The sequence below is a fragment of the Danio aesculapii genome, chromosome 10 (genome assembly GCF_903798145.1).
Source record: "Danio aesculapii chromosome 10, fDanAes4.1, whole genome shotgun sequence".
NCBI classification, from domain to species: Eukaryota; Metazoa; Chordata; class Actinopteri; order Cypriniformes; family Danionidae; genus Danio; species Danio aesculapii.
Genome location: NC_079444.1, coordinates 9490324 through 9514241, shown reverse-complemented (window position 1 = coordinate 9514241; position 23918 = coordinate 9490324). Strand labels below are relative to the sequence as shown.

Here is a 23918-nt window from a genome sequence, read left to right as displayed (position 1 = left end):
CTGTGGAAAAACAAAAAAAAATGTTTGTTTGTTTTTTTTTTTTTTAAATAAATGAAACCCTCAAAACAATGACATAATTGGAAAAGCATCAGAATATGCTTAAAAACCAAGCTCTGGTTCAAAATCTGATGTGTTGTTTAGTTTGACAACACTTTAAGCAATAAAAAAATGGGCTGCCGTTTATATTTGCCAGCTTTATTTTTTAAAAATTCAGGACAAAAAGCTTTGTGTAGTTTTTCATAATTAGATTAGCAGCATATTAACATAAACCTCTATTTCAGGCATGGGACGATAATGGTTTTCAAGGTATACCGCGTTTTGGTAAAGTCAAGGTTTTAAAACCGCCAAAATTGTAAGATTTTTTTTTTTTATGTCAATTTTTTTTGTTTATGACAACTGTATTTCCAGCAGAAAAGAGAATCAAAGATGCCGTTTTAAATGGTAAAAAAATCTGTGATTTAGAAACAAATGAAGACAGCAGAAGTCACTAATTCATTTTCATTATTTAGCCTGACATGTTTACTGTTCCAAAATATTTTAAATGTTTCTCATAATAAAATATATTGTGTTCAATTGGGGAAAAAGTTTTTTAATCTAGACATTTAAAAAGAGTACATTTTAGAGCAGTAATCACAATACCGTGAAACATTTATCCAAGGTTATCATTCCGTCAAAATCTTACACCGGCCCATGCCTATTGTAAACTAATAAGAAATCGAAATTGGTTATCTAATCAAACACCATGACATTAGCTTAGCAAAAATGCTAACTAGCAGCTAACACTGGAATTAATTGAAATATATGTATTTGTTAGCATACTGAATAGGCTACTGTTAAATTAGCTCATCTGACTAACATTGGAACCGATTTCAGATTAGGTTTTGTTAGCTAATCGAATACTGTAATTAGATTAGCAACATGCTAACCTCCAAACTTACACTATAAATTTACACTTATCTAGTTTAACACTTGGAATCAATTTTTGATCATCAATTATTTTGATATTAGCTAAAATTCAGCTCTACTGGAATCCATTTTAAATCTACATATTGTTAGCTAATACCAAGTAATTTAGCTAGCACACATGCTAATACCAAACTCTTCTGATATCAATTTTGATATATTAGCTCAGCACGCTCAAACTGATAGTGTATTTTTAGAGCTTAAAGCAAAATATAACTTATGTTATTAGTTTAGCAACATGCTAATGAGTTTGCTTCAAATTTCTGCAAAACCTATACATAATGTGTACAGATAAAGTATACGATATAAAAGGACAAGTATGATATAAAAGTATGATATAAAAGGATTGACCGAAAATTTATCATTTTCCATCAAATACGCAAGTTTTATGTAGATATGTGTATGAATAACTACCTGAATTACATCTGGTAAGAAGCTACAACTCAACAAATACAAAAGGTCTGCAACAACTCAAATACAGAACATCTCGATTACTGAGATTGCCTCTTGTTTTGTAATCCTACACCTCGCATTCAGTTTCTCAGAATGCAATCAACAATGAGATCTTTCTAAGAAGGTTTACGAGTCAAGTGATCAAACCTGGCCATGTTAACACTGGATACTGTGTGCACGAGGGCCTGTTTAACTGAATCAGCAAAGGTTTACAGAATCCTACCAGTTGCAAACTTATTCTCCAATTCTGTGTTTCCAATGGCCTTTGCTGCCTGGCACATCTGCCTCAGGAGCTCCTCCAGTCTGCGCATACAGCGGATAATACTGCCTGAGAAAGAGAAGAGGAAGTGTTAGTACTCCCTGTGCTCCCCATACCAACCACATATGCTCATTTCCAATGCTTATAACCCACAGTTTCAATGTCCAGCTGTATTAGCAATGTTTACTTTTTCAGCACAGGGGTTTTACTGCCATCAGGTTTTAAGATCTCCAATAAGACCGTTCCAGAGGTGAAGGTGGGGGTCAGAAAAAAAAAAAGGATTTGTATTTTTCATAAAAACATCTCCCCCTTGTTACAATTTATTACTAAAAGTGCTTCAGAGTTTGCTAATGTCCAAGAACACAGCCAAAAGCTCACTCAGGAGCTGGAGCAGGGACAGATTGGGAATTTGCTTGACAGCAACACATGAGCACTGTGTTTCGAGGCTCACGTCATGCGGTGGATGAGGCCAATTCTCAGAGCAGAGGCTTCAGGGAGAAGACACGCTGAAGAGAAATTAAACGCTTTCATTTCCCAACATGCCTCATGCTGTACTTATGAAGTCATGACCAACTACAACATCGCTGACTCCTAGTATTCTCCAAACTAATTGCATTTGTTCATTTCTGGGAAACATGGGGTACGAAAATAAGTAATTTTTGGGAACTATGGATGAAATATGCCTTTAAAAAAAAGACTGGCTTAAATTGAATAAAAATACATTGGAAAATGTGTGATACTTAAGCTAGAGGTATTGCGCAATGAATCACACAGATCCAGTTGTTTTTGTTGGGAGCCATTACCTTCAAACACGTCTGTCATTTTGCATATCTGAGAGAAGGAGGAGCCATTGGCCCAGGTGTAGACCACATCCATCAGGTGCGGACGGAACTGGTTCAGGTAACTGTCCTCATCCACTTCCAGCTTGGCCTCTGCAGACACTTTAGCAATTCGCTTGGCACATTCCTACAATTACAACAGAAATTAGTTTGAGATTCTTAGAGAGCTTAAGGCCTTGATAATAGTCACTTCGTTTAGGGCAGAGATGGCTAAAATAGGGCCCGCGGGCCAAATTGGAAAATTATAACTGAGAAGAGAGCGAGTATGATGGAGACGGTTGGGGTGAATGCCTTTAACACAGTTATTGTCATTTCTAATTTGACGTAAACTTTTTTTGAAGAAAAAAAAAAAACCAAACAAACAGAAATTAAATGTTTCAATTAAGCGTAAACAAACCTGATTTTAAAAATGTAAATAATGTCACTCGATGGCAAGCAAATCAAGGCAAAAACAAGTGTAATGTTGTTAAAAAAAGATTTTGTTTTTACTGTAATAAGTTCATTATAAAATGTAAAAACCCTGTTTTTTTAGTCATTTTTAAACATTGTTAAATAAATGAGGAAATTACACATAATAAATTACCCCACCTATCTTTGCTTTAGTCCATTAGCCTCAATCAAGTTTTTTTTTTTATCAAATTTTATCTGTTTTTTTACCATTCTTCATAATTGTTTTCATTTCTCTTATACTTGTTTCTTTTATTCCTGTTTATGTAGAGCACTTTGAATCGCCAATGTGTATGAAATATGCTTTATAAATAAACTTGCCTTTTTGCCCTTCATATGGAAAAGTTTGGGCACCCCTGGTTTATAGGAAAACTGTTGTTTCCGCTTATTAACAGTATGTATGTTTAGATTTAATGTGTAAATGTGTGGGCCATTCACCTATAAACAAAAGCATACAAATAAAATTACAGAGGTAAAAAAAAAACAGCAGTTAGGAAAGCAAATGATCTGTCATCTGTTATTACATTTTATTTTTTATGTATATAGGCAGATCTCATGCTTTAAATAGTTCTAAATCTAGAATGCTCAATAAAGATAAAAAACAAAGCCTATGATAATAACAATGGATGTTTGGATAAGATATTTGCCACAATTCAAGTTCATTAAAGGGTTCGTTCACAAAAACAATTAAAAAGATGTTTTTAATTACTCCAAACCCCTTTAACCTTTGTATGTCTTCGGAATGCAAATGAAGATTTTATAGATGAAATCTGAGAGCTCTCGTATCCTCATATCCTTTGTTTTTCAGCAATTAATGTGCGCCTTTTACTGACACAGAGGAGAAGAACCTGATGAATAAAGTTGTTGTTATTATTGTTTTATTTGCACACAAGTGTTCTCGTATTTTCATGATACCCCAATTAAACCACTGAAAGCATATGGACATATGGAGGATGCAGTTGGCATTTTTCTGGACTGTGAATTGTCTGGAACTTTGCTGTCAAAGGAGGATGAAGGAACTCTCAGATTTAATTTAAGATATCTTAACACATACCTAAGATGAGCTAAGATAAATATTAACAACAAAAATGTTTTAAGTGAACTTCCTTTTAATATAGCACTTTATACAGTAGATTGCTTTTAAAGAAAAAGCTTCAAGTAATGGGGTTTCTATTGTAATGTTTTGTTCACTTTTCTGAACAAATCTTCTATGGATTGATTGCAAGCTGTGCAGAATGCAGCGCTAGATAGGAGTAGGAGCACCAGTAGGAAGTCACACATTACTCCTGTGTTTAAGGCCCTTCACTGACTTAGTTTTAGAGTAAATTTTAAGATTCTGGTAATTACATATAGATCTTTGCATGGTCAAGCATCCCTATATATTCAAGATCTTTTACATAGTCACTCATGTAGCCGGTCTCTGAGGTCTTCTGGACCTTTTAGCCATTCCCAGAACTCGTCTTAAGACTAAATGTGACCTTATGTGTTGTGGCCCCAAGGGTCTGGAACTCTCTCCCTATAGTACTGAGAACTCTGGGACCAGTTGAACTTTTTAAAAAGCATTTAAAGACACATCTTTTTGGTCAAGGTTTTAATTAACAGTATTAGTGTTTATGTACTTCGATATTTAACTTGTTTTTAATATGTTTTCTTTAATTGATATGCGTTCTTTTACCTGTTTTCTAGTTTTCTCTTATTGTAAAGCACTTTGTGACAATGTCTGCTATATAAATAAACATTTACGTACTTTCTATGTTCCACCGTGTTTAGTTTCTTCTGAGTTTACCATGGAAATGCGTGCGATGCTTCTCTAACAGTTTAAAAGCTTTTCTGTGGATCTTGAGACTTTAAGCACTCACGCAACTGGCCTTCCTATGTTAATAATGCTCTCCACCCCGCCCACAGTTGTCATAGACTCATGTCAAGGCAAGTCGACCAATCACAGATCTTGCGCTCTGCACCTGGAAAAATTTCTACGTCTTCTCACCATTTTAGCCATGATGCCTTTTACTAGACATTTTTTAAACAATAGCACCACTAATAATCCAAGATATGTCCAAAATGAATTAGATTGTTTTTATCTTCAACAAGTTTTCTACTACAGATTTCAGCATGTAATCATGTCTATTATATTAAGCCATACCAGCTGTAATACCCTGAGCTTCCTTTTGAAATCTTAATTGGATTATATCATCTTTTTTTTAGACTAGTAGCGCTTCTTTCTGTGAACAGTTTATTGAAGTTGTGTAATCAAACTGACCTACATGTGCCCACACAGAAACTCTTCAATCCTAGTAAAAACACTGTCAAACTGATCCAAACTGCATCTCTGGAGGATCAGACTGACCTATCCGCGTGATCCATGAATGCAAACAGAGGCAGGAGTTTAAGCTTTGTTTGGTAAATAGTGCTTGTGATAGTGAGCTTGCAATGTGAAGAATTCTGTGGTGGTTAACCAAATCTGGCACTCCTCAAATACCCTACCTGCATCTGTCGTAGTGGACCGCCAAGCTGCTCCGTCAGTTTGGGCATCTCGTTGGCCTGTAGATGAAGACATGCTCATTAAAACAAGGCAATGAAAGGAGACTATCAGAACAAATACACCAGGATAATAGCACTGTCCAAAGCACATGTCTCTCCTAAAGGGATAGTTCACGCAGATGTCCTTCAAAGTAAATAAGCTGAATTTAAGAGCAAATGGTGTGTTTTCTTGCATTTGGAGGCAGTGCCTGATGCTGATGATGGACTTTCACTCGGGTGTTTGCATAATTATTACAACACTTCGGGGGGGATCAAAATACCACATGCTTTTTTCAAAATCTTTCTCTTGCACCTTCTGTGCAACACTTTTACTTTCTGTCCTAGTCTTTCCCACCCGCTGATGACTGCTGGGTGACAGATGACTAAAGAGAAGAAACAGCTGCTCTGGGTTTCATGGTTCTTCATGAACCAGCATGTGCGACAAATGGGACTAGAGAATCAGACGAGATACTGGGTCAACAAATAGTGTGTTGATCTGTTTGTGGCACTTATTTGAACTTTTTGGCGCCACATGTTAAATATGTCTTAGGCCCCGTTTACACTACTACGTTTTAGTTTTAAAACGCACAAGTTTTGCTATGGTTATGCCATCCGTCCACACTACGCCAGAGTTTTTGAGCTCCGAAAACAGAGCGTTTTAAAAAACGCTGGATAGGACTTTTTCATTCTAAAACGCTGCTGCGCAGTCTCAGTGTGAATGGGGAAAACAGAGGCAGGGCTGCAGACATTCGTCTATCTGATTGGGGCTTTTTCCCCAATATTAAGTAGTCTACACACAGTTCATTCCTGCATTCTTTCCTAGTTTCCTTGTAAGTTGACTTCGCAAGTTTGATTTGGAAAACAAACTCCCGAGGACACGTCGGGTAAATCTCCAAAGGGAACAGTGTACTTTATAACCTCATTCACATCATCCTGGCTATGCGGTTTCACTATCTTAACAATAAACTGAAAACATGATATGAGGAACTGCCTATTGTAGCTGCATAATATGACCGTCATCTTCATGAATATTTATAACAAAACAGAGCCGATAACATTACTGCCTCCTTTAATTTTCCTTGAAAATACGAAACATACCCTCTTTCGTTGAATATCAGTTTTAATAATCAATAATGGCCATTATAAAAGTATAACGTACAATAAGTTTATACAATATAGGAAATAAAGGCAAGCAATCAGTCAGATGTTCAGAATCAGTGTCCGCGGTTACATTAATTAATATATTAACCTAACTTATCTTTGCGCTCAGCCAAGACATGTTATCGGAGAACAAGTAATAGATTAAAAAGACCAAAGTCGAGGAATATGTCGTTAGATATAGACAACATGATGAATTAATTATCACTTTAACAAATATAGTGAGATTAGATCCAGCGGTAGATCCTTGATGAACAGTCCGACATGCACAGCTCTCATATGGGTATGTGCTCAAAGCACGCTGCAGTGCATGCCAGAGTGTGTGGTCACACGATGTGCGTTTTCACCGTTTTAATGTAGACGCAGAGCTGTTCAGAAACGCTAGTGGGGACGTGGAGCGTTTTCATTCTAAAACGCTGTTTTAAAACTAAAATGTGTTAGTGTAAATGGGGCCTTGGTCAATTTAATCTTCATAGCCATAGTTTTATAGTTTCTTGAACCAAAAGGTCATGATGGTTTCTTGTAACTCCAAATTTAAGCCCAACTGAAGTTTTGTACATAAATGACACCTTTTGTAGACAAAAAGCATCTTTAGTGTTTTCCACAAATGACATCTAAACATGCACTGGTGTTTTGATATTTATAAGCCATTGTGATGTATCAATCTTGGGCTAAACATGGAAAATAAGACCAAAACAAAATAAATATGCAAAACTAGTTTTTGATATTGCAAACTACAAGCTCAACTGAAGTAATGTACTGCCAAACAAATTATCCATGTCTAAACTGAACAAAAGTGGTACGATTCAACATGACAGAGTCTACAACAAATGTAGCGTGGGACATGACAGGAAACTGATGGCCTATGCGATTTCTGCCAAACTTAAGATGTTTGAACTATTTAGACAATGGATCTGAAACTTCACTAGGTACGTCCTTGTATTTGTGTTCACAGCCTTTTACTTAAAATACTTACATTTCACAGAGCTACTTTTCCACTAAACTTGACAGACTATTGTACTTCTGTCTTTTGTAATTTGCATGATAGCGTATTCGATAAACGCATCAATACTTCTGAAAAATGTTTCTCTATTCCTCTTCCCCACCTACACATTTTTCAATGTAAAACATGCTGTTTTAAAGGCCTCTTCCGCTGTTGCAACACAACATCAACTACATGTTAACTTGAGGCCAAACACATTTGCATCATCAGCTATGATGTATTAGTACTATGCTGTATAAGTACTATGCTGATGACAAAATTGACATGAACGGTGTGTTATCTTGGCCTTTTTGACATTTGAAAACTTTCAAATTAACAAACCTTTCTTAAAAATGCACTCCAACATCAATAATATTAAATCTATGGTCAGTTATACGGTTCAATACTGATAAACACTTCCAGTAATTAACTTGCAGTATCATGGCACACTCTTTGCACGCTTCTCTCAAATAGACATTAGACCTTTGAATAACCTCATTCCCTGCATTCATGATCATTTCAAGCCAAATACAACAGGTTATTGGGGCCCATAACTGTCACAACCCATTGACTTCCCCCGTATTCCATCTTGACCACATTTCAGCGAGAGCATGACGCCATGTTGGTCTTACGTTTTCCTGGAAGACGAAGCAGCTGAGGAGAGCGGTGGCCTGCTCCGCAGTCAGGTCGTTGAACAGGCCGTTAAACATCATCTCTGTCAGCAGCAGCTCGTCTGCACTGTAAACACAAGAGCGCAACAGGACACTTCAATAACAAGCCCAAGTGCTGTAAATAAGCACTCTTTTTTGCATTAGTGCAGAATAGCTGTGAATGCAGCATCAGCAAATGGCCGTCATACCTGCTGATCTCACATGCCACACGGCCCTTCATCTCGATGACATCAGAGGAAGTGGCGAATCCCAGTCGCCGCAGCACACGCTTTCTGCACTTCAACTCATCCATCTGCAACACGGTGCGGGCTTTCTTTAGCTCTCGCTTTGCCGCTTTAATATCGCCAGCGATCTAAAACACACGAAGATGCAAAAGTTCTTGTGTTAAATGTGTGAATTAACATCAAATTAAGCATCGACAACTACATTTCTGAAGCCGGAACATTTGAAAAAGTTACAACTTAAAAATTAAAAGTCAACCACTCAAAACACGCATTTTATTTACAAAAAACATCAGGGTTTTCATATACTTGTAGTTAAAGCGATCCTTTGAAATGCACATCAACCAACTTCAAGATGCCATATAGAAAACAAGTCCTGAAATGTAACGCCAAATGCAATAAATATACAAAACTAGTTTGTAGACTGCACTAAACTAGGCAAGGCAAGTTTATTTATATAGCAAATTTTAAACACAGTGGCAATTCAAAGTGCTTTACATAAACAGGAATAAAAGATACACATATAAAATAAAAAAACATATACATATACATATATATATATATATATATATATATATATATATATATATATAGAAACGAGTATAAAAAGATAAAAACTGATTAAAATGTTTTAAAACAGGTTTATAAAAGAATGAAAAAGAGGAAAACATAATAGTGTGATCTGTAATCACGTAGCACAGTGGTCATTCAGTAAAGGCACAGCTAAACAGAAGTGTTTTCAGTTTGGATTAGAATGTGCCTAATGTTGGAGCACATCTGATCATTTCTGGAAGCTGATTCCAGCAGCGAGGGGCGTAGTAGCTGACTCACCCGACTCACCCTGCTTTGACTGAACTCTTGGAATTTCTAGTTTATGTGATCCTAATGATCTGAGTGATCTGTTAGGTTTGTATTCAGTGAGCATATCTGTAATGTATTGAGGTCCTAGGCCATTTAGTGATTTCATAGACAAGTAATAAAATGTTAAAATCTATTCTGATTGTAACTAGGAGCCAGTGTAAAGATTTGAGGACAGGTGTGATGTGCTCTGATTTTCTGGTTCTGGTCAGAATCCTGGCAGCAGCGTTCTGGATGAGCTGCAACCGTCTGACTGTCTTTTTGGGAAGGCCAGTGAGGAGGCTGTTACAGTAATCCAACCTGCTGCTGATGAAAGCATGAACAAGTTTCTCTAAGTCTTCACTGGAAACAAAGCATCTAATTCTTGCAATGTTTTTGAGATGATAGTATGCTGATTTACTAACTGCTTTGACATGACTATTGAAGCTCAGATCTGACTCCAGAGTCACACCAAGATTCTTGACTTTATTTTTTGTCGTTTGACCCTTAGAGCTAAGGTAAGCATTCACCTTGAGAATCTCATCTCTGTTCCCAAACGCAATGACTTCAGTTTTCTCTTTGTTTAACTGAAGTTTTGGCACATCCAATTGTTAATTTAATCAATGCATTGGCAGAGTATTTGAATGGGGCTGACTAGTTCAGAGAGAACTAGTTTGGAGATCTGTTCAAAGACCATATTATATGGGCAAAATATGGTTAACTTTCAAATTAAAGTGAATTTGTGTTAATTTCGTCAAAAAAATGTCTTGAAACCAATAGGAATTAATAGATCGGCTGCACAAGAATTCTGGCAATGTGCGCGCTATGATCCACTCATTAAATTAATGAACAGCATAATGCAGCAGATAACAAATTTATAATGGTTAGTTTTTATTTTTGACTATATTTTTTTGCACCAACTTTTTACGTCATGAGCATGAGCGTGCACATTGAAGGTTTTCAGTTATGTTCCTGGTGCAGCAGACTTGTCAAGTCAGTTTGAAGGTATAGGTAACAAACATTTTTTGCTCTTATTATCATTGACAAAACAGTAAATGACTTTAATTCAATCAAGAGTCAATTCTTGTGAAGCTACTATTCTTCTTGGGGAAAAAAAAAAACACCACAAATCTTAATTTTTAAAAATTCAAAAGCTATTTGACTTTCACCGTATGACAAAAACCAAACATAATTGAAGACAAACAGGAAGTGAGCTTCTTGACAGCACTTTTAACAAACAGACCCAAGGCTATACACTCAGATTTCAAGCAAGTAACCTAAACTTATTTTTAAAATGCACTTAATATTTTGGATTTATTTTTATTTTTTTTGAGAACTGGGAAAAGATTAGCTTCACGTTAGGATAGAAACCAGGTTACGGAAGACAAAAAAGGTTTGCTTTTTCTTCACCTCATGTTCGCTTGGATCCTACTCATCCCTCTCTGAAAATGTGTGGCATTCCACAGCACATCAGTTTAAGAGATTAATCCACAGACAGAGATTTAAGTGGCCTCCATGTATACTCCCATATGACAGTGCTGTATTGCTATTGTTCGCCAACAACATTTCACTGCTTGTGTATTTCAAACTTTTTTTCATCTCTAAAAAAAGTATGAAAGACAAAAACTAGTGTATCAGAGCCTTTATGATGTTTTATATTACATTTTTATTATTGGAATTATCACATTATTCAAGATAACAGCACTACGCTGTAGAGAGTAGAGTGAATTAAACGGCTGACCAAATTATTTGAAGGTAAACTAGCTAATATTATAATTAGCATGCTTTGATTAAAGATATCAGATAACTGATATCAGTCTGGAGGGAAAGGTTAATGGAGTTGTTCGGCTACAGTGCAGTTGATTCACTCCTCAGCCCTAATGCCATTATCCACTTTACAGCTTATCTCAGATCCCTCAGACAGAGACTGAAAACAGGACACGGGAGAAGAGCTCAATTGTGTTCAAGCAAAAAGGGCAGGGATTTCTCACTCCTCCACACTGCATTCCAAAAACGCACAATAAACACTTCTGCATTTGCCACCCAATCATGATGAATTCTATAATGCTAATGTGTTTAAATGTCATGACCTATATTCAGGACATGAGCTTAATGAACAATTGGGCCTCAATGTAAGCCAGAAATACCAAGAGTAAGAGGCATTTTTATCACTGAAAAGTGACCAGACCACACAAGCCAGTATCTAAAGAAACTTATGAATAAAGTCTTGCAAAAAGAAATTAGTGTAAAAGTCTTGCCTAAATTATGCAATGTAAAATCTAGGTCAGGGTTTTCAATGTTTAATTAATATGTTTTTTAATAATATTACAATATAATATTTAAATTATTTTTACCATAATAAAATGATATATGGTCATAAAGGTTATTTACACATATTTACACATTTTATTATGTTATTTACACATTTTTAATTGACTTTAATGCCAATTAATATAATATATATATATATATATATATAACACTAGAATTTTATTGAAAACAGTAACACACACACGCATGACTAATTTTAAGTAAATCACAGATTTATATTTAAAATTCTTCCAAAAAATACTATGCAAAACAAAAAAAGTTCACTTTCACATTAGAAATAAAACATAATTAAACATTTTGTATTAGACTTCTCAAGCTGAAACTGGTTAGTATAATCTTTCTTGTGATAATTCAGTACTATTATCTCGGTGTAGGTTTCATGTCCCTGAAAAACTTTATAAAATAGATCTAACCAACAGTCTAATCTGGTCTGCAGGGATATCCCAAGCTCCCCTAACACATCTGACCATTTTATTCCAGAAAACGCAATCAAACCACAAAAATAACCAACGCAAAAATCCCTGCAGGGAGCGAATTAAAACAAAAACACTGATCCCCTTAATACCACAGCACAATACGAGCAACTATGTGGCCTTATGATCGTCTATGATCCGATTTGAGCACCTATTCACCCTGAGCTAAAGCCAGCTTCCCGCTTTTGTTTCGTTCAGGTGGACCTTCAAGATTTCAGTCGCAGGAAGTGAAACCCACCCTTTTCTGGTGCACCAAACAATAGAGCTATATTTCAGATAAACAGAGCGTTCATGAACACAGATGACATTTATATCAATCCATCGTGACTTCTGTGCTTTTACGTACATCCTACATGTGGAAGTCATGATAACCATAATAATTATACTTCAACTGTATTGGACAGAAAGTTTTACATGATTACATAATTTACACTTCATGCATGTGCATTGAATGGTAAATAAATTAGTAATGAAAACAAGACTGAAGGCTAATGCGCATGGATGTTTAACCATGGAAGTAATCCAAGTGAAATTAAACTCACCATTAAATCCTATTAAATTTAAAATTCCTGTGTGCTAGACTAGACTGTTTTGTGCTTTAGTGCCAAAAAAGATTTAACATCGCAGTACAAGGCACGTGAACAAAAGTGTCAATATCATCAAAAGTTTTTTTGCGTTGGTGTGCACACTCACATTGGCACCCTTTAATTAGTCAAGAGGCATTTAACGCTGGCAATAAGCTCGACTGAAAATAATCCTTGTGTGCAAGCTTTTTTGGTGTAGTTTTACTTGCTATGCACATCAGTTTTTTTTTTGTTGTGTAAAAGGGACAATATAGACGCCCTTTTCAAAATATATAATATATAAATCTTTGTTGTGCTGAGAACGTGTCTGTGAAGTTTTAGCTTTTAATACCTTGCAGATCATTACAGCTTGTCAAATTTGCCTCTATTTGGTTGAGCAAACAGTGTTTGTGTGTTACACTTTAAATGCAAATGAGCTGCTGCGTTCCAGAAGAGGACAGCGCTAATTTGACAAAAAAAAAAAAAAAGTAAATCTTCTGCAGCCCAAATGTCAGAAATGTTTAGACCTATAAGTTCAAACCACCTGACAATGACACTTCTTTTAGACGAAACCAGGATATGTCTCGACAGTTAAGGATAGATTTAGACAGTTGATAAGTAAAGTTGATTCTATAATCAACTAGCACATTCCTGGTTCCACGCTCTTTTTTTGAAGCCAATTTTTCGACTGTTTCAGACATTTGAAATCCATTCCTCACAAAAGTTAAAAAAAAACTTCTAGTTTTTGCCTGTGACTCTCCTCCATACTTTGAAATTATGACCTCAAATTTTTAAATCGTTACCTGTACCTCATAAGTTGTTCATGTACTCATTTCAAAATAATTTTCTAGTTTCTAGCTTTAACAAAAAGATGTATTGGAATTAGCCAATTTGCTTGTAATAAATAAATAAATAAATAAATATATATATATATATATAAAAATATATAAAAATTCTTTTTTTAATAATAAATAAAATGTATATATAAATATTAAAAAAATTATCAGCCAACTAAATTAGCAGCTGCATCTCTAGCCTTAAAAAAATATAAAAATACCAAATGTTGCAATGCTGAGCCACTTAAAATAACCACAAGGAAAATTATTTTACAGCTATCTTGAAAAATTGTATTAAATAAAAACAATTACAATAAATAAATAAAAAAAATGATTAAATCAAATCAAATCAAATACAATTAAAAATAAATTTAAAAATGGATAAAAAAATAAATTAAATAAAAAACAGCAATTGTAACAGGCCATAAAAAAGTTCTCTAGCCCTAATTCTTCAGCAGACTCACCAGCGCTTTCTTTTCACAGAGGTTGTAAACGGCCTCCAGGTTGGGGTCGCTGTGCAGCGGGTGCGTGTACATCCTGTGCTCAAATGCCTCCACCTTCTGGATGACCTTCTTCAGGGCGGGATCCTTTATTCCCATATCATCTATGGGATCCAGCAACGGTATCCCATCTGGGAAACGTTTCTGCACCTCCTGAAAAAGAGAAACCAACCATGCTTTCATCTTTCAAACCTGTTGAATTATTATAATGACCGTCATTCAACATCTTCCAACAGGAAAAACAGCTGCAGATTAGCATACGCAGCTAATTGAGATCAAATAGATTAAACGTAAAAGTAGTGTGTGTTGGGAAGAGTTCAGGATTAACAAGATTAAGCTGTTTGTTATGCTTGGGATGGAATACTAGCTCACATGCTCACGCTTAGTAGTGTGGAATGCGAGGAGCAGGTACGCGACCAAAGTAGTAGGGATACAGTATAGTGTACAGCACTAGGAGGCCATAAAAATAAGTGGTATGTATAAAAAATATAAATAGTCTCAGAAATATGCCATGAAATTATTAATAAATAAAATAAATAGAGCAAGCAGTGTGCCCAAAAAAAAACAAGCAGTGCATGTAATGTAAACAAAAAAATACTGCTAGTTGAACATCATAAATTAAATGGGTAGTGACTTTAAAAGGATAGTTCACCCCAAAAATACAAATGTACTCATTTACTCACCCACAGGTGGATACAAACATTTGAGTTTATTTTCTCTGTTTTAAACAAAATAAGATATTTTGAAGAATGTTGGAAACCGGTAACCACTGACATTAGCAGATCTATCTATCCATCCATCCATCCATCCATCTTAATATCTTTTGTGTTGATTAAAAGAAAAATTAAAACAGGTATGTGATAAGTGGAGGGTGGGTAAATGATGACAGAATCCTTATTTTATGGTGAACTATCCCTTTAAAAATAACATTGGGAGTAGTATGCCAATAAAAATATAATTAGAGTGAGTTGTATAAATTATAATAGTAGTGCAAGTAGTATGCCAATAAATCATAATTTGCATGAGTAGTATGCTAAAATGTAGATTAGTGGTGCTAGTATGCCACAAACAATTAAGCTAGTATGACATAAAAAATGTAGTTTGAGCAGTAAGCCATTTAAAAAGGTAGATAAATAATGATGTGGCAAATAAATTAAGAAATTAAATTGAAATGATAACAAGATTAAATGCCATTATATGCCATAAAATGTTAAAATAATGCGAGTAGTAATCCCAAATAATGCAAAAGCTAGTCATAAAAATAACGTGTAGAGCAATTGGAATATGACAATGAATTAGTCATCTATTTGACAATATATATGACAAATATTTTGTGAAATGATGAGTGATATAAACGCTCTAAAAGAAATAATGTGAGTGATCTCTCTCAAAAAAAAATTAAGTGCTAAAGGTATAGCATAAAAATAATCAAATTTTTTTTATAGTAGTTTGCTATAAAAAATGTAGTTAGTATGCCACAAAAAATAAAAAGTTTAAATTTTGTAAATAGTACAATTTTAAAAGTAAAAAAAATGCTATTCAATAAAAGACAATTAAATAGGAAATTATGAATAATGGGGTAAAATGTTAAAGTAGTAGAGCTGTGATGCTATGAAAAGATTTGACATAATGAGATTAGTTTATGTAGTGTCTGTGTGAAGTAAATGTAGTGCTGACCTGAATGGACTTGAGCATGCTCTGCCGGTTATCATAGGGCCGCAGGTCTTTAGGGATGTAGAGGCGCACAGAGCTAATAGAGGTGATGAGATGAAGAATCACAGGAACGACCTGAAGCACAAACACAGCATTACCTCACAGCCTTATATGAGCAAAAGCAGAGGGTCAGTCTAAACACATTCAGTGGGATGGACGCAGACATAAAGCAGAGTTTATGAGGATGAAAAACAAGAGCCATCAGCTAAAGCCATCCAGTGGCGAAACCTCTCGAGCTCCGGCTAAATCACTTAACACTGGAGGAAAGAGGTCAGAAGAGGAAAACCACCACACAAACCCTGCATTAAGAAGTTTTTTTAGAGAAGATTATGCTTCAAGAACATTTATATGCTAGTATCAACCGAATGAAACCTAGTCAAACCAGAAAAAGGGCAGATTAAGCATTTGATCAGCATTAAATTCATTCTGCCATTGCATTAATCTATATTTATATTGACTGAAATAACTTGGTGTCGTCCTTGTTTACTAAACTTCTGAAAATCATTTTAGATATTTTAAAGGATTAAAAAGGATGGAAATAATTATGTCAAGTTCCAAATTAAAAATGTTTACTGAATGCTCATGCAGCATAATCATAAACTCTGGTCAAATAACTATTGCAGCTGCGTTTTCTTTTCTTTTACTTTTGCATCTCGTAATATAACTTAAAATAGTCCAATAAAGGCAGAGCAATAAAATTATGGCTTTTAAATATAAGTTATAATATACAGTTTAAGGCATAACAAAAATGAAAACAAATATTGGAACTTAATAGCTATTTCAACTAATGTAAAAAAAAATAATAATAATAATAATACAAAATAATAAATACAAAGCTACACAGAAATGTTGGTAACACTATATTATTCAGGGTTTTTACAAATAGTTACATATGCCATAGGTTACATAGATTTGCATTATGTACTAATACACTAAATTATGAATAATTACATGCCACTAATCTTAAACCAAACCAGTTCCTAGCTTTGATGAGTTTTAATCCTCATCCGTTCTGGGGTGTTTCCGAAAACAATAGTTAGCCAACTAAGGTTGCAAGTTCCATCGTTACAAACATAGTTTGTTGATTTAGCGCTTCCCAAATCCATTGTTCCAAAAAGCATTTGCAAACTGCATCACAAACTTGTAAACTTGCAACTACACCTCTAGAGCTGCAATTAGAAGCATAGTTCCTGGTTGTGTTCTATTCCCCGTTGTGTTTACATTTTTAAAAAAATAAAAAACAATATCCCACCTAATAATAATAATAATAGTTATCGTTATTATTATTATGTAGGATTTTATTTAATTTCTTAATAAATAGCCTACTGTAAATTAGGCCTACAACCGTTAACGATTTCTATGATTTATATATGACATTAGAATGTGTTAGCTTAGTGATTTTATATGGAATATTCGCAATAGCATTTATAAAGGAAACATATATATTTCCATGTGTCGTTTACAGATATTTCAATTAAAATTGAAATATGCATATTTTGTGCATGTTTTTCCAAAACTAATATTGCATTTTCTTAAATGAGTGCGTGTGTAAAACAACATTTCAGCAAAAAATTATTATTATTTTTTTTCTAAAGTTGTTACGTTATAACTAATGTAGTTCAAACGATGGATCTGCGACAAAGCAGCTATGTATTTGGGGAAACACTGGTCACTACATCGTTCATTTCCCACACGATGCATCGTACTATGATGTCGCGAATTATGCCGTTGTTTGGGAAAAGCATCCCTGAATGATATTTATCTAGCCCTGTTCTTATTAAATTTGATAAAAGTTATGAAATCATTCAAAATTATTACATTTTTCAAATTATTAAAAACTGACAAAAAGGTAAAACATAGAATTTTTAAGGAAGATGGACAAGTAAAAAGATTTAAAAACAACAATTAAAGTTTTCTGTTTGTCAACAAATGATTCGTCAAGACATTTCTGGTATATAAACTAGTTAACATTTTATAGGGTGTCCTCTGTAAATCATGGTAAAGATGTAAATAAAAACATGCTTTCTAATGGAGGGAAAATATACATCTATATTAAGATTCTACTGTACTGTATTGACGCCTGTAAAGTACTTTTTTCTAGGTGGTTTTCATGTAAGTTCAGACAGTATGTTTTATGTTCCTGGCCTCTGATCTCAGTCTAGTTTGGTGGTTTCCTGCACATGCCTAAGGCGAGTAATGTTTCTGCATAAAATCTAATCTGGTGTGGAGTTTCAGAGGTCTGTTCTCCATCAAACTCCCCATGTCTTTTTCTCACCTGCATCTCTCCCTTCTCTGCAGGGCCGGCGGGTCTGGCCGACTCCGTGGCGGCGTTCTTCACGCTGTCTTTACTGCAGTGAACCAGAACTTCCACCACAAACAGCGGGTCAAGTTCACCGCCAGCCTACATCAACACAAAGAGCAAACATTATACTTCCTTCCACACCACAATCAGAATTTAGCTTTTTACAACCAAATGTCCTTAACGTGACATTTAAAATAGTTTATTTTTGGTTCTGAACATTTGCGAGCCAAGTGTTGATGTGTTCAAGAATGAGCTTATGTGACGTCATTTTGAACAAAATCACGCCATGTTAAAGGTTTGATCAAAGAGTTCAAACAGCCTGACATAGAAAACTTTCTGGAAGACTTTTTTTTAAGACACGAAATACGTAGAAAACTGACTACTTAAAGGGGTAGTTCAACCAAAAATTTTAATTGTCAATTTATTCACCCTTCACATGTTCAAAACCTAATTACGTTTCTTTCTTATGTTGAACACAAAGAATATTTTGAGAAATGTCGGTTGCAACCAAAAACTTTGCAAATATATTTTTGTGTTAAACGACTAAAAACGCAACTGTTTAGTCTCCACTTTCCTTCCTAATCTGCAACTGCCTCTCTGGCTATACCACTAACTGTGCCCTCTCTCTCTCTCTCTCTCTCTCTTTCTCCAAAAAAAAAAAAAAAAAAAAAATTTTTACTAATGCTTTGCTGCTTAGACTTTACACACCTGAAACTTGTCTATAGCACTTGTTCACTGCTGCTCTTATAGTTGTGTGAATTGCTTCCTTGTCCTCATTTGTAAGTCGCTTTGGATAAAAGCGTCTGCTAAATGACTAAATGTAAATGTAAATGTGTTAAAGAAACTCAAAGGTTTAAAACCACATGGGGGGAATAAATATAAATTTTGGGGTGAAATATCACTTTAAAGCAAGATTGTGATTTTTTTTTTTGAATAGACACTTTACAACCCAATATGGCCATAGTTCATGAATAAAGATTTATTAACGGAAGTGAAACAACGCAACTGACCCTTTTTCTCTGTGTGATGACAACAAAGCAGATATAGTGCATCAGAATTTAATTCATAATGCTCACGTTCATAATATGCTAAACACACATTTCTAATAGACATGAAGTCCAAATTCAAAGTCAGTTATTTTGGATGCAACATTAGTCAAAAGCATGGCCACCAAGTGAATAGACTTCACTAGTTTTGGTAAATTACCAATTCAAAGCATTTACTACTGGCTTATAACTAGAGCTGCACGATTCTGGCTAAAATGAGAATCGCGATTTTTTTGCTTAAAATAAAGATCACGATTTTCTCATGATTCTGTAGATGTAAAATAAAGGTTAATATGAGTCTGCAATTATTATTGTTTTTTTCTGAAACATATGGTAAAACAGCAATAATAATATTATGTGTAGGTCTACTGGTTTCTATAAACAATTCTATTCTACTTATAATAATTCTGATGTTGAATTATTGTTTGAGATATAGGTTTGCAATCTGTCATTGACAACATTATTAGACCATTTTATTCACTGGTAAAATCAACATTATATAGGCTAGAGTAGTTATACTGACACTGTAAACATTTATTTTCATGCACAACTGTGTGTTCGCTATGAAAGTAAAAACATATCAAATGCTTGCCGCAATCATAACTCTAAAATGCGATATGATTATTTAAATGATGTGCGTGCTTTCGGTTTCATTTTCACTGCTAAGTGCTGTTCATACTTCGCACGCAGCTCTCAAACGATCACTCAACTCGACCACAAACTGAATATTATTTACAACTTTATTACCTGTTAATCACAGCCTATGCAGGTTCTGTTCACAAAAGTAGACGTGTGCACGTTTATCATTAAGTAGGGCGCACGCCCGCCCTCTCTATGGTAACAGGTCACGGTCAGCAGCTACAGTATGTGACTCTTTTAACATCATTTGGAGGGGTCCATGTCGCTGAGCAATGTATGTGAAACAATAAAAAGACTCGTGCAGCCACCTTTGCTTCTCTCCTGAACTTGAAAATATGATTGGCAGAATCGTAGAAATGCTGGATTAAGATCGTCTAGGGGTCGAATCGAGATCTTTTTTCGATTAATTGTGCAGCTCTACTTATAACCCGTCTATTATTAAAGAAATCAACTGTTTATTAACACTTATAAAGTATGACCTTATTTTACATCCCTAATGCCACCCAATACCAACTACTACCTTATTTTCTATTAATAAGCAGCTAATTAGTAGTTTGTTGAGGTAAAAGTTTGTTTGTTTGTTTGCCTTTTAAAGTTTGTTAATAATGTGAATTATAAATTAAACTATAGTGGGGCCATTTTCATAAGATTTTAAAATTGGATTCCTAAGTCTCTTTTAATACATTTATCATTTTAAGCAAAAAGGAGTTTGGCAGTACCTTGACATTTGACTTCTTTTGGAAATTGACGACTACACCCCAACCAAAATCCAGATCTTCTTTTTTTACCTTAATATAGAGGAGGAAAAAAAAAAGTTTATTTGGAATATACATAATCTCTACAACATATTGCTGGCTTGATTAAGATGAAAGTCAGTGGAACTTTACCTTGACCAGTCTGCCCGGCTGTAAGAAGGGCAGGCAGTATCTGGGTTTGTGAATAAACTCCTCGATTTCTTTGCCCAATTTAGCTAGCTGCTGTCGAATCTTGTAATAGGTCACCACGCTCTCCTCCTTGGGGATTCGTATGGCGTTATACTCCTCCTCCAGCTTTTTCATCCCTGTTAGAATCACAGAAATACTAAGTAAAACAGAAGAAAGACTTAAAGCATCCAAGAATTTACAAAGACTACGTAAAAAACCAATGACTGAGTAAGTGCAACTCCTAAAGAATATGCAAAGACTTTTACAGTGGTTCTAAACCATTTTTTTCCAATTATGCAAAAAACATTGTTTAAAACTTGGAAATCTGTAGCCATTGAAATCAATAGCAGAAAAGAGAATACTATGGAAGTCAATGGCTACGGGTTACAAAATTGCTTAACAAAAGAAAGAAGCTCATACAGGTTTGAACAAAATGAAGGATGAGTAAATCACAGCACTTTCTATCAATTCTTCTTATGATTATGTCTTATAAATCTTTACAGTGAGCCTATAATAAATGTTTTTATTGTAGCTACTTTAGATCTCAGGTTGATCGGTGTAGCTCAGTACCTGCATTACTCATAACCATAAACTGAAATCAGCACAGCTACAATATTCCACTAAGAGAATGCATTTTTTCCTGATAAACATTCCTCTAACTCATAACAGTTCTTACTATCCACAACGCCAGGCACAGCTCTGTAGTGCTGAAACTGGTAGAAGGATTTCTCCAGCATGTACTCTGGGTTGATCTCCTCCACACGCAGTAGATTGAGCACCATGTTGTAGGTCAGATGAAACGCACTGTTCAGAGGATCCGCTGTACCCTACGAGAATAAAAGACACTGCTGAATAAATCATAAATATGAAATCTATCCAACATAATGCAGTGTCACTCACTGGGTGAGAGAAAGACAAGAGGTCAGATCAGTTTACTGCAGCGTAATGACTGAAGAACAGTCACAGCCCAAAAAAAATATTTGCGGTTACTTTATGCACCTTCAGACCATCAACATCAACAACATACATAGGTGATGTCTTTTCTTCAGCAGAACACGATTTTAGCTGAAAATGTGGGCCTTGACAATTCATATTCAGTCTATCAGCATATCTAGAGTGAAAAAAAGCACAAATATGCTAAACAATATTACTACTCATGCCTTATAATGACAGAGTCAGTTCATGTGAGTTTGTACCAACTTTAGACTATCAAGAACCTAATAATGTTGTAAATGTACAGTTTCTTTCACTTTCACCATTTCACTTCATAAGACCTCGGTGTATCATCAAGAGATTTGAAAGAGAAACAGATTTGGAATGAAATGAAAGTGATTCATTAATGAGAGAATTTTCACTTTAATTGCTTTGCCTGTGTGGGTTTTTCACTCATTAACTATTAACTTGCATTTTACAAAATCACCAATAACCATAATCTCAGTAAAAAAAAAAACTCTTATGCTCCGCTGAAGAAAAAATGCATCTTACATGGCCTGAGAGTGAGTAAATAAACAGCAAATTCTCATCTATGGGAAGAGTCTTTTTCTAACAAAAAAAACTACTGACCACACAAACAGTAAGAAAGCCCCATGACCACCCCCATGTTAATCAACTGATTTTGCAACTCAGACCCAGAGGAGAAAAACGAGAAGCCACTACTAGCGTGCCAGTAGAGTCATTGACATCACTTTCCCAGTATTCTTCTGGAAGCTTTACAAAAGAGCCATGATGGATGCAGGCAAATGCATTGAGCAAGACTTTAACGGACCCCAAGCAGGGATGGGATGTGGCAATGCAAGCCTCACTGGGGCGGGCGGGGGGTCGGGGGGAGCAGGAGCCTGGAGAGACAAATTCTGGCAGGCATTCCTGAAGGACCAGGAGAGCTTATGGACTTCATGTTAAAGAGGGTATTAATGAAACTGCGGTCCCTTACAGTGATTGCCAAGGCTTAGAGAGGGATAAAGGGTTTTAGGATCAGAGAGTTTGTGCGTCAGTGCGTTGACTGCCACCTGAACAAATCGTGAGGAGAGCTGATAAAAGAGCAATTTACTTAAAAGATATAATTATTTACATGCATTTCAAGTGTGTTACCTTCAGTAATTGTTTGCCGACCGCAGGGCTCATCTTCTCATCAACCATGAAAATGACGATTCCCCTTTCATCCATTCCTCTTCTGCCGGCACGTCCTGACATCTGGATATACTCTCCAGAGGAGATCTAATGTGGGGGGGGACAATGGATTTATAACTATTACAGCAGTTGGCAACTACACAAAATGGCCAATTTAATAAAGTATGTGAAAAAAACCCTGCTAAAAACACGTTAATTGATAACTTGTCATATTTTGAATAGATTTTTTAAAAATTCTCTTTTAAAAAAAAGTTTACTTTTTAAAGTTTTATATTTTTTTTGGTTGTTTAAGAGAAAACACATCCAGGTAATTTTGGACCCAAGGATGTATGAAGCAGCATAATATGTTCAAAATACTAGTAAAATTACATTTGAAGATAAAAAATTATATAACAAATAAATTATATATAAATCACAAATAACAGCTTATGTTTATCCCTTTCAATTTGAAAATTAATATATTTTTATGCATTTTAAAATGCTATTTATTCGTAATGTAAAAGCAGATAAATATTATTTCAGTGTCACAGCCAAAATCATTAAAAGGGAAACAAAATATTTGATTATTATTTTGCTAATATATATATATAAAACAATATTAAAAAACATTATTAAAGCATTCACAACTTTTTAATGGTTGAATAAGTGCATCATCCAGGTATTTATATGAACTTAAATAAAAACCATTTCAGTGTGAATGCACCTTTCACACTATTTATACTACAAAACGGCATAGAACAGCGCAAAAGTATGCGATTTGGAAAGCACCTTTAATGATATCACTAGGTGGCCCAAATATAGCCTATGGAAAGTCAAAATGGTTTAAGGTTGGGAGAGCAAAACAACAATGCGATTATTTTGTAGAGAAATAAAATATTTGATTATTCTTTTTACTAATATATTCATCAATAACAACTTTTCTGAAAACTGTTTTTTTCAGCTTAGGCCCAATCCCAATTCTATTTTTTTTAAACACAAAAACAACATTAAAATTATACCAACCAGACACTGTAAATAGCTCATTCCCAGCTACTAGACTTTTTTGAGAGGGTATTCGAGTGTCATCGAGTGACAGATCTAAAAGTATGTTGTGGAACTACTATACAAGAGTTGTT

General features: G+C 34.9%; 1 protein-coding gene across 1 annotated transcript in view; it reads right to left on the bottom strand.

The window, feature by feature from the left end:
• Positions 1 to 23918, bottom strand: part of mtrex (Mtr4 exosome RNA helicase) — a 50096-nt gene that overhangs the window by 238 nt on the left and 25940 nt on the right. The window contains exons 15-26 of the mRNA XM_056466973.1: positions 22765 to 22890; positions 21353 to 21503; positions 20641 to 20813; positions 20473 to 20541; positions 18042 to 18167; positions 15731 to 15841; positions 14018 to 14206; positions 8481 to 8644; positions 8254 to 8359; positions 5446 to 5502; positions 2479 to 2641; positions 1640 to 1744 (exon numbers count right to left, since the gene is read on the bottom strand). Coding sequence (XP_056322948.1) covers positions 1640 to 1744; positions 2479 to 2641; positions 5446 to 5502; positions 8254 to 8359; positions 8481 to 8644; positions 14018 to 14206; positions 15731 to 15841; positions 18042 to 18167; positions 20473 to 20541; positions 20641 to 20813; positions 21353 to 21503; positions 22765 to 22890 — 1540 coding nt within the window. The remainder of the gene's footprint in view (positions 1 to 1639; positions 1745 to 2478; positions 2642 to 5445; positions 5503 to 8253; positions 8360 to 8480; positions 8645 to 14017; positions 14207 to 15730; positions 15842 to 18041; positions 18168 to 20472; positions 20542 to 20640; positions 20814 to 21352; positions 21504 to 22764; positions 22891 to 23918) is intronic.